Below are 15,296 nucleotides of genomic sequence, written 5' to 3'. Positions count from 1 at the left end.
ATAAAGGTGGACTCTGATCAGATCCTTTGTCTCCAGCTTTCGCTGTCCAAACAAGTGCTGGAACCTAAATTTACAAAAATCTCAGTTTGTCCCCTGTCAGAGGATGGTTTTCCTCCACTGGACACCAGACTGCATAAGGTGTTTCTACAAATCGCCAAGTTGTGCTTTCTTCAGGTCACTGTGAAATGTTTTGAAAGTGAGACTGCCTTCCATCCTACTATGTATGAAACTAATGGGTAAGATGGTCTCCACATTCCAAACTCTTATGTACGATTTCACTCTCACATGGTTAAGTGCGACCTCTTGTCCAACTGGCCTGGATCCCACCTTCAGATGCTCCGGTTGTCTCCCAGGATTCGCCTTTCTCTTGGTTGGTGAAGGATCGCTTGACAGTCCTTTGCCCCCTGTGGTTCTGGACAATAGATATCACTGTTGCCAGTCTTCAAGGTTGGGAAGAGGTAGTTCTAAACTGCTGCCTCCAGGGTCTCTGGGCAGCTTGGGAAGTGTCACTTCCTCTAAACAATTTCAAGCTCAAAGCCATGCTGCTGGCACTACAGGGTGCTCGGTCATTTCTTCAGGGTGCTCCAGTCCGCCTCCTGTTGGGCAACGTCAAGGCTGTGGCTTACATCAATCGACTAGCTGGCACCAGGAGTGTCGGAGCTGGATAAAGGACACGTCCCGGTGGAAATGTGTGTCCCGGCAAAATTCTGCAATTTTCATCTGGGTTTAGAAAATTGGGAGGCCATCTACCTAAGCAGACACCACCATGTTGCTATGGGAGTATTTTCTACACCTGGAGATGTTTCGCTGGTTGGTCTAGGAGTGGGGACTTCAGGATGTGGACCTCATGGTGTCTCGTTGCAACGCCCAGGTTCTGCTCCAGGACCAGAAACCTCTTGGCGTGTGCGGTGGATGTCACTGGCATGCCATCAGACACGCCAGAATTCCAGTGATCCTGATTGCACCCGATTGGCCACGTCGAGACTGGTATGTGGACGTACTGTAAAGAATGGTGGCTTCCGCATCGAGACAATATACTTCTCCAGGGACTATTTCAGCACCATGACCTTCAGGATTCTTGATACCATGTTGAAGGCCAAGAAACGGGTCTCTGCCGTAAATTATCATATTGTGGCAGACCTACGTCAGTTGCTGTAAATGCAGGACTTGTCATACGGTAGCACTTTGACTCTCTAGGTTTTTAGCTTTTTGTTTTATTTTTATCTCTTTTTCGTCTTCGTTCCCTGAAGGTGCAGGTATCGGCCCTTTCAATATATTTTGAGAAGGCTAGCAGGTATTCTGGAGGACTTTCCTCCAAAGGGTTATACACATCCAGCCTCCTTATGTACCACCTTAGAACTTGGAAGATCGTGCTTAAGGCCCTTAAATAATTTCCTTTTGAACTGTTTGAGTTGACGGAACTCAAATTCCTAATTTGTAAGGTGGTTTTTCTCCTCGCCATCGCTTCTGCAAAGAGTATTTCGGCTCTCTTGTCATTCACCTTGACTGCGCAATGCCTTCTTTCAAACCAAAAGTTGTCTGGTTTTCATCTTAAGAGATTGTGGTCCTGGTCTTCCAGTAGGCGGCTACCTCTTTGAATCAGGGATCCTTAACTTCATTGGATGTGTTATGTGCTGTAAGGATTTATGCGGACAGGACGTCCGCTATGGGGGGATGGATTCCCTTTTAATTTTGTATGATTCTCACGAGGGGATGACGGATTACAAAAGAAACCACTGCTAGGTGGATAATGTTCACCATCAGGCCGGCTTCTATTTGTTATGATTGACCTGTACCTGATTGTATCACCACACATTCCACCTGTTCTGTGGGAGCCTCTTGGGCAGAGGGCAGGAGCTTCTGTCAACTGTTACTTTAACAGTTTGTGTCTCCTCATACAATCCCATGGTAGCAGTGTCCCCCAGATGGAATCAGAGAAAAGGATTTAACACAAGTATAAAAAGCCTCAATTTACTCCCCTGTGAAAAGGGAGGGCTGCTATTGGCCAAGGGGTCATGACTAATCCTTCCCTTGTATTCTGGTCAGATTGACAACGTCGTCTGGTTAAGGTTACTTAGTGGGAAAAATGGACCTAAGCATATAACATTTGTAAGCAGACCTAGCACTACAGGCAAGGTGCACATAAATGTAACCCAAAACACAGTTGGAAAGCTTAGAGACTCCCCATAATGGCAGAGAAAGGGAAATGCAATATAGTACACAACATGATCATCTGGGGGAACAAGGAACCAAAACAAACTACAGGAGGAAACAATGGTGAAGTATGTAGAATCAATAATTTGCTTAATACAGCCAATGTAAGTACAACATTTTACCCAGTCCTAATTGAGGATGCATCAGTCTTTGAAGTGTAACGCTTCTATATGACTTTGAGGAAGTATCAAGGTTTTACACAACAGAAATCTTTATGGGTTGATCCAATATGGAAGCACTCTTTCAATAAACCTCGAGTACATAATGTGTACCAAGAGACCACAATAAGTAGTATTTTTATACAATTTATCATTTGTGGGGAAAGATGAGATATATCAAGTACGAAATTTTGAATCCTGTTACGAACGACCCAGCCTGCCTCAGATACAGCAATCTGAACAGTTGGCTGTGACTGGTGTCACCTTAATCATTTAGCAAAGAATACACCTTTTCTGCTACCGCTAAGGATTTACTATGTTACTATGGTGTCCTTATGTCGCCAAAACCACTTATTAATGTTTCACACTTAAATCACATACACATGTAGCATGAGCCTCCCATGGATTTGTAAATTCATAATCACAGAGAATAAATTAGATTAAATTTTAGTTTAATCCGAAAAAGTTTACAAGGCTTGGTTAGAAAAAAAAAAGAGTTAACAAGCCATACAATAAGTTGCACAAATAAGTTTCAGAAATAGAAAGGGAAATAAAACCAGAGTTACTAGTTAAAACTTGGCGTGTGTGAGGGAACACAATTGAGAAATGAGACATTTCAGTCTTGATAGAGCCCCTTATGAAAATGCACACTAATGTCTAAAGTAAAAGATTTTAAACCCCATCTTACATGCCTCTTCACCCCCACTTTAGGAATTACATTTTCATTTAAGTCAGATTGATTCTCAGAATAACACCGCTTTCTGAAGTGAGTTATGGATGTCCTGAGATCTGGAATGTTCACAGGGCCTGAGTTCTCACCTCTGCTCGTTCTGCTTGGTTGGTAAGGTCCACATCCTCTGAATACAAAAAAAACTCCTCAGAGATGCTTATCTATCCCTGGCTCTGGCTAATTTCAAAAGATTGTTGACACTTCCATAGGTTCAGACTCATGTCATTTAGCAAAGCACATGTTGAGATTACATTACAAGGTTACATACAATATGCATTGCCATAACTGAATATTAAGGGAAAATAGCAATAATACATAATCGTCACATACCCTTTGACTTATGGTTTTGTCTGTTGTCCACTAGAACCAGTAGAACTTATGTGATTTTGGTGGCAGAGAAAACCATTTTTATTTATACTTACTGTGTTTTTGCTTTAACGCTCCTTATCGTTGCGCCACCAGGTAGGAAAATACCAAGGTACACCAGTCAGTTGTCCAAGTCTGGATCAAAAGCATCAACACCAAGTAAGTCCATTAAAAGCAGACTTTGTGTGTGCATAATTAATTTTAGATTAATAAAATTATTTTTTTTTCTAATGTTGTTCATAGATTTTAAAAAGCTGCATGAGGCACAGTTCAAGAAGATGGAATCAATAGATATATTCATGGAGAGAAGAAAAAAACATACAGATGCAGTGAGCAGTACACGTCAAGAAGTGAAGGTACAACTAAATTGGCAAGATCTTTCTTTTTGCAACTAAATTCCAAATACTAAATCTTTTAAAAACTGCACTTAGGTGGCACCACTTACATTTCGACAGAACTTTTATTTAACATAAGTTTTATGATGCATATGCAGGGTAAGAAATACAAGCTTGTAGCTCGTTTTTTTTCATGTAGAATCTATTTTGGCAGCACTCTAATTCAAGGTGACTGTAAACATAGACTTTTTGTCAAGGTAAGTTTCTGTCTCGGTACTCTCAATAACAACTTGTGCCGGTGATGATGAGTGTTAGTGATTGGGTGAAACCTAACTTTTATACAGGAAGGGATCAAGTGTTAAACAGGACAGAATCATGGAAGTCAAAGGGATGATGCGATGGGTGGAACTAAACTTTCCAGACAATCGCTGTTTTCATCCCAGGAGTGGAGAACTGGGAACTGATTATCTATGCGGTAACGCATTAATTAAGAAGAATGGCCCCTTCATTCAGCGGTCTTTCTAAAAGCCGTAACAAAATGGGATGAACCAGATGTCGACACGATGGCAACTTTGTTGAACCAGAAAATGGACCATTATTGCTCATGGAGAAGATACCCAAAAGCGTTTTTAGTAGATGTAATGTCAATTCTTTGGAATTTCCCTCTGGTAGCAATGCTAGCTTTGGATTGGCCAGTGGTAATCAGAGATTCTAAAAATTATAAAGGGTCCATTGTGGCATCTCTGCCATGATGGACCCTACTAAGCGAAGTACCATTCCTTCATCAGGATTCAATGATTGGCTTTAACTGTGCAGATGTTTATCATGGTACTCAAGACTAATGGTCTCTCAGACAACATGGTTTCCACCACTTGGAAATCTAGAAAACCATATTCTGCAAAACTACCTATTTAACTATAGAGTATGGAAAATGTATATTCCTATTGCACAGCCATTTGGGGGACATTGCTGACCATGGAGTATAGAGGGTGTGGTGCTGGGAGTAAGGCACTAAATTATAACAACCTGACCAGCGTGCTCCTTCTCAGTTTGGTGCGATTTATTTGTATTTTATGTTTTACAACTAGCTGTGTTTACTGTGTCCACTCTCCACTCTGGCTAACCGGCAAAAGGTTCACCCAGAGGCAGAAACAAAGTGACCAAGAATCTGCACAAGGGAAGCAACAGGCTGTGCTGGGAGCTGCAGCATGCAGCCCCAGAGTTCTCCAGTGAGACGGGGCTGCCGGCGGTCTTCATATGCTATAGAGGACTCGGACAGCGATGAAGCCTGAGGTAGCAAGGGGTGTTAAAGCCTGTTAGGGGGCTGTAATAATAACAGCTCCCACCAGGATCTGAGATGGACAGGAATAACTGCCATGTTAGGGATGATAGTTGAGGAGGCGGTATGTATATACTAAGTGGGTAGCACCTCTCCTCATGCAAGGTTTTTAGTTGAGCAGAACCCGCCATTTCAAACTGTCACTTTGCATCTATGGTGCCTGGTCTTCATTGTACCTAGGGGGAAAGTGTGTTAGTTTGCATGTTCTCCCCATGCTTGCATGGGTTTCCTCCGGGTGCTCCGGTTTCCTCCCACATTCCAAAAACATACTCTTAGGTTATTTGGCTGCTATTAAGTTGACTCTAGTCTGTGTGTGTATGTTAGGGAATTTAGACTGTAAGCTCCAATGGGGCAGGGACTGATGTGAGCGAGTTCTCTGAAGCGCAGCAGAATTAGTAGCGCTATATAAATAGCTGATAATGATGATGTACTCTTTCTATTATATATTGAGTTCTGACCCTTTCCCAAGTTAATTACTTTCTCTGTATATTGAGTACTCATTTACTATATATTGGCACTTGCTGACAGAAATTAGTGCAAGTTATTTACTTATGTGTATGTATAGATATTAAGTTATATCTGTTGTGGGAGTACAATTGTTGGATTACTCTTGTCATTGTTTTATTTGGTTTGTTCTTTTCTTTTTCCACCATTTTTCTTACATTGTTGATACAAGATGTCAGAAAAAGGGAATAGTGATCTACTTCACCTGTTCTAGGTGTCAAGCGAAGCTACCTAGTGGACGGTCAGACCCGGCCGCCCAATGTGCGTTTTGTGAGTCAGCATTTAGGTCTGTGTTCGTCTGCTGGGGACGCACCCGACCTGGTGGAGCAGACCTGGGCTAAAAAACTGGCTAGGTCCATTGCTGAGCTCAGACAGGAAAATTTACGTCCAGGAATGGTAGGTTACAATGCTTTCCCTACTCCTTTCTTAGGGACTTCATCTGTTGATACCCTTCCTCCGGAAGAGGTGTCTCAGCGGTACCCTGACAACTTGCCTGTATCCCAAAAACACCCCTGGATGCAAAACCTAGAAAGGTCTGTTCAGGGGCTGGTTAGGGTGTCTTCCTCCCTTTAGAAGATGTTGGGGACATCTACTAACAGACTGTGCAAGTGTCGAGCTCGTTTCTAGGTCCAGGGGTTAGCAGAATCCCATTCAGATTATTCTGTGCAGGAGAAGGGGGAGATTCTTGAAGATTCTGACTGAGTACCTGACAGCCTGAGCGAATGATTCCTTCAGTAGACAAGGGGCAGAGGACCTTATTTAAACGGTCCAACAGACCCTGAATATTTCTGACATAGAACTGGTGGTTCCAGAGGTTTCCCTGTTTAAACTGAATTCGGGGTAGCCAGCTTCAGGATTGAGTTGGTTTGCTCAGTGATCAGCTTCATGGAGCAAAACAAGTTTCTTGCATCCTTGATATCTAAGGTTGCATACCTTCACATCCCAATATGGGATGGCCACCACAACCTTCTCCGGTTTGCAGTGGATGTGTCCAATTACCAGTTCCAAGCCCTACCCTTTGGTCTGGCAGCAGCACTAAGGGTAATGCAGGTAATTTTGCTGGCTCCAGACTGGCTGAGGAGATTCTGGTACACCGATCTTCTCGGCATGGCGATAGAACTGCCCTGGAGACATCCTCTCTGGGAGGATCTTCTGAGCCACGATTCGTTCCTACACCAGGACTTTGTATGGCTGGCTTTGACGGCCTGGCCATTCGCCAGGCTTATCTCTCGGAGGGTCTCCAGTTCTGGAGCAGATTACGGCCACTCCACCAGGTCGCTTAGCGCCTCTTGAGCAGGATGGAAGTTTGGACGAGCAACTGTATCAGGCAGCTACCTGTTCTTCCGTCCACGCATTCACAAGATTCTATCACTGCAACGTCTTGGCCTCTAAAAAGTTTTGTGCGCAGCACGGTCTGAGCATACACACCTATAGAAGCAGCTTTGGAACATCCCTATGGTCAGCAGTGTCCGCCAATTGGAATAAGAGAAACTGGTTTTACGGTGAATACAAAAGTCCTTTTATCTTAGATGGGATTCTCAACCTCTTCCTTTTGAACTTTCCCAATTGCTTTAGTTCTTACAGGAAGGGCTGGACAGTGGTTTAAAGCTTAGTTCCCTAAAAATTCAAGTTTCCGCTTTGCCTGCCTTTTTTCAGCTCCTGTTGTGCTGTGGGATCTTAGCCTAGTTTTTACCACCTTACAACTTACTCCATTTGAACCTTTGGATTCTGTGGAAATTACAGAGAGAAGGGTCTACGAGTTGTGTGCTCTATCTTCCAGATCCCCTTGCATAATTTTACATGAAGACAGGGCTTCTTTCAACCAAAGGTAATGTCTAGATTCCAGCTTAACCAGTTGTTTAACGCTGGACAGATTGGCAGATACAGAAGATTCCTTTTTACTTTTAAATGTGGTCAGGGTGTTAGAACTGCTAGTTTCTGGAAGACAGACAATCTACTAGTCGTCTGATGCACAAAAGAGGGGTTGGCTGGCAACCAGAGAAAATATTTTGAGATTGATTTAGCTTTGTTATTTGACAGGCTTACACAGAATCAGGTAAACATGTTCATGAAGATGTGAGAGTACATTCCACCAGGTCAGCCTCACTTTCTATAGTCTAATGTCCGTTGTTATCGTCAACAAAGTTGTCGATGCGATTAACGTGGTTCCAGCAGACAAAGATTTAATAGCAAAATATATTAAAGTATAACCGATACATTACGCGTGTGCATTGAATTCAGTAACAGCTCATCAATCCTGAAGTCTGTTCAAAGAGGCTGTTACTACATGAGTGGCCAGTTTATATATAGTTTACGTAAATCACTTCACTTCTTCTTCTTCTTCTTCTTCTTCTTCTTCTTCTTCTTCTTTTTTTTTTCTTTTTCTTTTCTTTTAATGTCATAATGTACACACACAGATAACCCGAAAAGATTTCTTCATTGGTCCAGGGTGTATAATGTTCCAGTAGACTGCAGGGTCAGTTCAAACGATCCTTTTCTAAAGGTGGAGGCAACTCACTTTAACAGCTGTGTTCATGTTTTGCTTCTAGGAACTGCCTAAATCTAGTTTAAACTAACCCATTAACAGAGTGAGTATAAGAATTAATCATATACTACTCATAACTAGCGACCGCTATATGTGATCGCTTCTCTGATGATACCAGATTCTGCTGGTAAAACGTGGATTAATAGAAGACCAAACACCATACATTTCTTTGGACCTGAATCATAAATGCCTATAATGTAGATTTATCCTTTTATAAATATTAATATTAATTCTTACTAAAAATGTGAGTGGGAACTGTATTAAATGTGAATTATTTACAAGTGTTGATGCGAATGTAAGTGTATTTGCTCTGTTTACCTGTGCGATTGTGTAATTCACCCTGATATGACGTAAGTACCAATTGTATGGAAAACCATTGTTCTCAATATTTATTAATTTAGAATGACTTTGACAATACATTCACAAAGTTCTACAAATTCAACGTTGTAGCTTCCTGTAGTTTTTGGATGGAAAGGTTTACATATAGCTTTCCTTTCAATAGAGGCTACTTTGGAAACTTCATTTTTCTAGTGTCCCCCCAATGCTAGGGAAAGAAGGATTTTTGTGCTTTAGTTTTCTTCAATTTATTTTGGGGACACTTTACGCACACCCAATTGTCACTCTAGTCTTGTCCTTTGTTGGACATACCTTAAGGGAGGAGGGAGAAGGAGCAGCAAGGACAATTTATGGCTTGATCTCCCCTGTATTGAAGCCATGTTAGAAAAACAACAATGGTAGGGGATATAGAGGGGGAGGAGCCTCTACAGCCTCCTCTATACTCCATGGTTTCTGTCTTCCCCCCCCCCCCCCTATGTTATATTTTCAAATTTTCCTCCTCCACTTTGCTGTCATATTGGCTGTTGTGGGTAAAAACAATTTGGAAATTCCCGCTCAGCCTGTTTGAACTGAAACTCTTTCCTGTGACAGATGGCTACTTCCCATTGACTCCTTTATGGGGGAATGGCTCATATCTCTATAGTTGAACTCAAGTATAGACAAAACTTTCATGTCACACAATTTCTGTGAAACTCCCCTAGAAAATAAGCCTTACCAGTTTGTAAAAAAATACCCACAAAAAACAAAGCTATACAATTTGTGATAATTTTGAAATAACAAGCTGTATTTTTCTTTCTTTTAGAAATCGTTGCACAGTAGATTCTCCCAACGCAGTACTACACCGCAGAAAAGTGATCTCACTCCAGCAAAAACACCAAGACGTCAAAAGCATTCTAGTGCTACCAGTAGCCGTATCCTGGTTGATAATTCTGGCTTTAAGCCAAAAGCTTGTTCTTCGTCCAAAAGGAATGTCAGGTAAAAAAATCATTAAATAGTCAATTTTTAAGATTAACACAAACCCATTTTGGTGTGTAGCTGTAAACTTGAACATGATGAAGGGGAGGGTATTTGTTGTAGTTTTATTGTTTAGATTACAGCATAATCCTTTTACTGTGGCATTATGTAAATCATTTTGCAAGTAGGATATTCACATACCAATAAATTTATTTCCGATTCCTAGCGTGCACAGTACAAAATAACTTTCATTATAATTCAATCTGTTTGCACATTCTGTAACAATTTGTTAATTGGGCATGCAAATTAATCAGACTTGGAAGATCACATTTCTGAAAACTAATGGATTAGATTTTAATGTTTTTAGATCACTGTTGTGCAACACACATGGCGTTCACTTTGTCTTTGCAATGCAATCACATCTGCTAAGATTACAAAGCTATTGTAAGCATATTAAAACACCATTTGAGCCAATGTGAACATGTATGTTTGGCACTCACTATTGTATATTTTAAAGTTCCCACCATATGGCAGAACTTTAAAACGTATGTAATCTTGTTTATTAGCAGAGTACAATCATGTTTACTGTGTAGTCATAGAAGGCTCCAAATGGCGCTCTCAAAGTTTTTTGTTTTTTTTAAATTTTTGGCTACATTTTTAAAAAGTATTAAAGCTATTAAGCTGAAATTTGGCATGTCAATGGATAACTGTCTATAGGTGCCGCATACCAAATTTGAGAAAAAAAAAAATAATAAAAAAAAATGACAAAGTGGGGATAATCTTAAGTTGAAAATCTCAACGTTTTGTGGTTGCAAAAACAGGAAGTGTTTTCTGTTTTTTTTTTTTTTTTTTTTGGGAGAGCGTAACTCAGTCTACATGATGTTTTAAGACTAGGGGCTTGTCTTGTTAGAAAGCTATTATGGCTGAGGAGTGCCTTTTGAGAGGTGACAACTTTGAGAAAGTTATATAATTTTTATTTTTTTTTTTTTTTTTTTTTACAATTTGGTAAAATGTGCTCAATTTTAAAGATAGGCATGTCAGATAGAGGTGTGTGTGCTGGGTGTAGTATATGTGGCTTCACTTGCAAGCACAAATATGATTGTTTCCCCTCCGCATAACGAATTTGTTGTCTAAACTGCAGATAAATTAGACATGTTTGTTGGCTATAGATGGCTTGGATAGTGTTTTGGGTCTTCGGAGGGGCACACTGTATCATTATTGGCCCTGGCACCGCTCTTATTTCAACGTTTAATCCCTCCGTGCGGTGCCAGAGGCGGCTGTTAGGGAATGCATGTTAAACCTCCTGCCCCCTCAGTGACGTTGGTTAATTTATTCACTGTCCTGAGCTGGAAATTTAAAACTGCTCTGTGCTGCACTGACAACATACATACCGCTATGAGATGTCTTCCCTCGAACCTGCGTTTGGGAGCACAGATATACACAGGCTGCGCTTACAGCTGGAAATCATGAACTGCTTGGTATGTCATTGCGGGGCTCGCCAGCCTGTCACTCACCATCTTCTTACTATGCTATCTTTCATTCAGTGCCCTGGTATTGCACTAACACACACACACACACTGTCAGTGTCCTGTTACTGCGCGACATACATTGTCAACCTGGTAAGTACTGCTCTGTCTGTCAATCATTACCCTACCCCCCATTCACACCGCTTTGTCGGTGTCTGTGTGAATTATTTTTCCCCAGTGCCCCCTATGAAGCAGAGCAATTTGACATGAAAAATGTACATTATTTTCTCAGTGAACCTAATATTCTTCAGTACTTTCCAAAATACACTCGCTACTCAACTGTACAGCATTATTTATACCGATGTGTATAGGAGGGGAGGTAAGCCATATGCATACCTATTGGGCACAGTGTACACACAGATACTGTGCTTTATGTAGGCAGTTCAATTATTCAACGGGCAAGTAAGAGGGCATAAGACAATCAGAAGACTGGGGATTGCTACATTTATTTTGTAAAATCCTTTTAAAATAGTAAACAAAATCATACCATATCAAACAGCTTCTCATTGCTCTCTGATCAATATGTAACTCACGATTTATCAGAATAGTGTTGCTCTCCACAGGAGTTTTACTCCACTCCCTATAAATTTGGTTATCGGTTTAAACAGCTACAGTATACTGTTAAACGCCTCAATCCGGTTATATATTCTGGATAGATATAGATATCTATCAATTATAACTCAAACGCCAGTTCCATATTATATCTGTAGTGATGGACAACACACCAATATTTTTTCTCTGTCCTACCACTGGGGGGCACTGCGTTACCTTGGGGTATAGTAGGTGGGTCTGGAGTTAGGCACTTTATAAACTTGTTTGTTTCCCTGACTCATCCCCCACTATGCCCCTCCTCTGTAGCTGACTTCAGTTGTTGTAAGAGTCTTCTGGAGAAAGGTCACTTCTGTATAGGCTCCTGCCTATACTTAGTTTAGCAGTAGGTTTTCCTGTTTTTATTTTTCTTTCCTTTTCAGGTGCAGCGCTGGACTGAAAAGACCCAGAGGAGTGAATAGTCCCGGGGATTAATTCACTCTGAGTTCCAGCGCAGGTAAGCAGCTCTTCAGCACGCTTCCCTCGCGCCTCTGCCGGCAGTCATCCCCTAGAGAGAACGAGCAAAGTGGCCATGTTTAATTTGTTTTAATTATGCCTTTAAAGGCAAACTTTTCATTTGGGCCATTTTTTATTATATATTTGGCCTTATACACAGCCGCGGCCACAATCAGCTATGCGGGCGGGAGTGAAGGTGTCTCCACCTCTCCTCTCCGCCCGCAGACTTGCATCGCGCTCTGTGGAGGCGATGAAACTGTCAGTGAGACCGCACGCACCCTGGGCACGGCAGCGCGGCGGTTCTCACTTTCCCCCGGCTGCAGCCATATTCTGTATATGGGCTGAGCGGCGGTGAGCAGGGGCGGACATGTTAGGGGAGAGGGGAGTGCACCTCCCCCTCTCTCTCTCCCTAATGGCGCGAACGGCGGCCATCTTGGATCCGGAGCGCTCACACATCAGTGCATGCTGTTCCTGACTGCCTCTCTTCACCTGGTAATGTTTGTGGCAAGTAGGCTGACAATCGTTTACAAATACGATTAAAAACGATCACAGTCAGGACTTTTATTTCAGGATCCTGTGACTGCTGTATATATTATAGGATTACCTATTTGTCAATATTGGTAGTGTCCTATCCTCCTGTGACATATTTTTCTTTTAAGGCAGATATACATTGATATGGGAATACATAGCTGTATGATATTCCATATGGTGACTGTGAATGGAATGTTTCCATAACTCTGGTAAAGGGAGATATATATATATATATATATATATATATATATATATATATATATATATATATATATATATATATATATATATATATATATATATATATATATATATATATATATATATATATATATATATATAATCCCTTTTGTTATGTATAGCCTCAGTTCCCAAGTATTGTGGCTGGGTAACTTTTATACAGTTTTCCAGATATGCGGTATGATTCAGGAATTACCTAGGGAGTAATAAACACGCTGTTTTATATGCTCTACATTATTTATGTGGCACAAATCTAATATACAGTGTTATCCCATGGTAGGCTGGTTGGTCTGTATTGCAATATGTAGATATGTATATATATATATGTGTACATCAGGAGCTGTGGCTCATCTGATATATACACGGTTTTGATTACATGGTGTTGTGGTTTCTATTTCCATAATAGCACATATATATATTACCTGTTTAAAATATAGAACAGATTTATTCTGTGTCTTTTTTATTGCTGTTATATCAGCCCACAATCGGTGACTCCTCAAGGAGTAGTTTACTCGCTGGTTGGCACACTCTGAAATTGTTATATATTTATGTGAATGTGTCTTCAAAGTATATTGTTAGACAATATTATTTCCTGTTACTTTGCCTACCGTTTCCTTATGTTTTCCGGCGGATCAACTGGGAAATAGGAGTGACATTATATATGTGCGAAATGTAATTTTTGAATTATCTTTTCCACAGTCTAGCCCGAATGCTTCGGCACAGACTGCGGGGCTAAGGTCTACAAACAGGGTGCTCCCATTTCGGTGTCGGCTGTTTTGCAGAAACAGGTCTGGTCTAAATCACTGTCACGTCTGGTGGCCGAATACATTAAGGTGATTTTTAAGTTTGAAATGGTACGTGAGTATACCCTTTTTCATGCTTCTACACATGTTTACACTGTGCTGGTTAAGCTCCCACACAGCTTATATCTGTCCGCTAACACAGAAGCGGCATTACGCTGTTCAGGTATAAAACCATCCGGACAAAGATGCTGTTGTTCATCATCTTTCACAGATGGAGAGGATTTTATCTTTGACTGTTGCTACAGTCAAAATAAGGATGTAGTTTATTCCTCACCAGAGGATGTCTATTTCCATCTTGTTTTTACTATCAAGAGGAATATTCTTGCTGATTACACTCACGTGGTGGATAATCCCAGCTTAAACTGTACACAGTTTTCGCATTTGCAAGACAAACAGTCTATACTTGGTTTTCAACCTAAGTTTTAGTGACACCCTAGTTGGGAAAACGTTTATCCTCATATCTTAAACTCTGTGTCTGTCTTTTCTCAAAGACCAGGTAAACAGTAATAGGCTGGCTATGTTTTCACCTTCCCTAACTCTCCAGAGTCAATACAAGGGAGGTCCCTGTTGGTGACAATCCTGTGGCTCTTCAGTTCTCTTATTCTGCTGTCCCCGGCGGGAGCAGACAAAGAAGTCCTCCTACACACAGCAGGGGCTGGTAAAGGATTTTATCTAGTGGCTTTCAAACAGAAGAAGTGCTCTAGCCTTTATTCACATTAAGGGTTAATGGGGTGGTTTGTATTCACCCAGCAGCATCATAGCTGGTAGGCATACAGCTATTCAGCTATGATACCTCTAGTTAGCCACATGCTCACAGGACTACGTTCCAATATCGGAACTCTCAATTTGTTCCATTACAAAATGAGTATCCAAAGGCTTCTGGCGGTAGGTGTGCTTTCTTTGTTTTATGTCAGCGACACCAGGCCATGATGTTTACGTGTTCCATCCGTTGATCCTCTGTTGATCTGAGGTCAGGGTACCACATTCCGAGTCAGGCTTAGCCTTACAGGGGTGGTTATAGTTTGTGCTGTGGAAATCAGGTAAACATCCATAGATTTGTGGACATTCCCCGAAGGTGGAAGTTATTTATTACACCCAACGCTTAGCTTACAGCTAGATGTTTTCAGCCAGAACATTATACTTGCAGCCTCTCAGCAAGAAGCAGGACTGCATTATTGGGTTCACAGGTGATCACTTTGAGCCTACCCAGCTTTTCGCTTGTTCTACCACGCTAGAAGTGTTGGCTTATGCCTTATCTTCTAGTTTGGGTTTTTTAATAGCTTCCTACCAAAGAACACGCTCATTTCTTATCTACACAGTTCCAAATTGCTCCTGGCAGAATTTCCTTTCTGTTACAGGAGTTTCTGTTTTGCAAAATAGGATACCAAGTTTCTACTGGTATCCTTAGTTCTCCTTGTTCGTAACATCTCCCATGTCTCAACAGGGAGATTCTTATCAAGGAAGGCTGATTTCATGGCTTTGGACGTGCATAATAGCACCCCTTTGCCTTAATTCACTAATTTACCTTTCGGGTGGTGCTTAGTCACATTGTTTTTATAAGTGAGTCAGTTGTTCTTCTTGTACAGAGGGTCAGCAGACCTGTAGAGATTCGGTCTCAAAATGCAGTGCTGTTGCATATTTGTAGCACTTATGCAATTCCCGTATCCTAAT

At 41.2% G+C, this 15,296-nt stretch overlaps 1 protein-coding gene across 1 annotated transcript in view; it reads left to right on the top strand.

Moving 5' to 3' along the window:
• The window catches only part of NUSAP1 (nucleolar and spindle associated protein 1), an 89,024-nt gene that overhangs the window by 33,126 nt on the left and 40,602 nt on the right, over positions 1 to 15,296 (top strand). The window contains exons 4-6 of the mRNA XM_075192952.1: positions 3,565 to 3,627; positions 3,712 to 3,824; positions 9,330 to 9,502. Coding sequence (XP_075049053.1) covers positions 3,565 to 3,627; positions 3,712 to 3,824; positions 9,330 to 9,502 — 349 coding nt within the window. The remainder of the gene's footprint in view (positions 1 to 3,564; positions 3,628 to 3,711; positions 3,825 to 9,329; positions 9,503 to 15,296) is intronic.

This window comes from Mixophyes fleayi, chromosome 12 (assembly GCF_038048845.1).
Source record: "Mixophyes fleayi isolate aMixFle1 chromosome 12, aMixFle1.hap1, whole genome shotgun sequence".
NCBI lineage: Eukaryota > Metazoa > Chordata > Amphibia > Anura > Limnodynastidae > Mixophyes > Mixophyes fleayi.
This window is presented reverse-complemented; position numbering and strand designations above follow the sequence as displayed.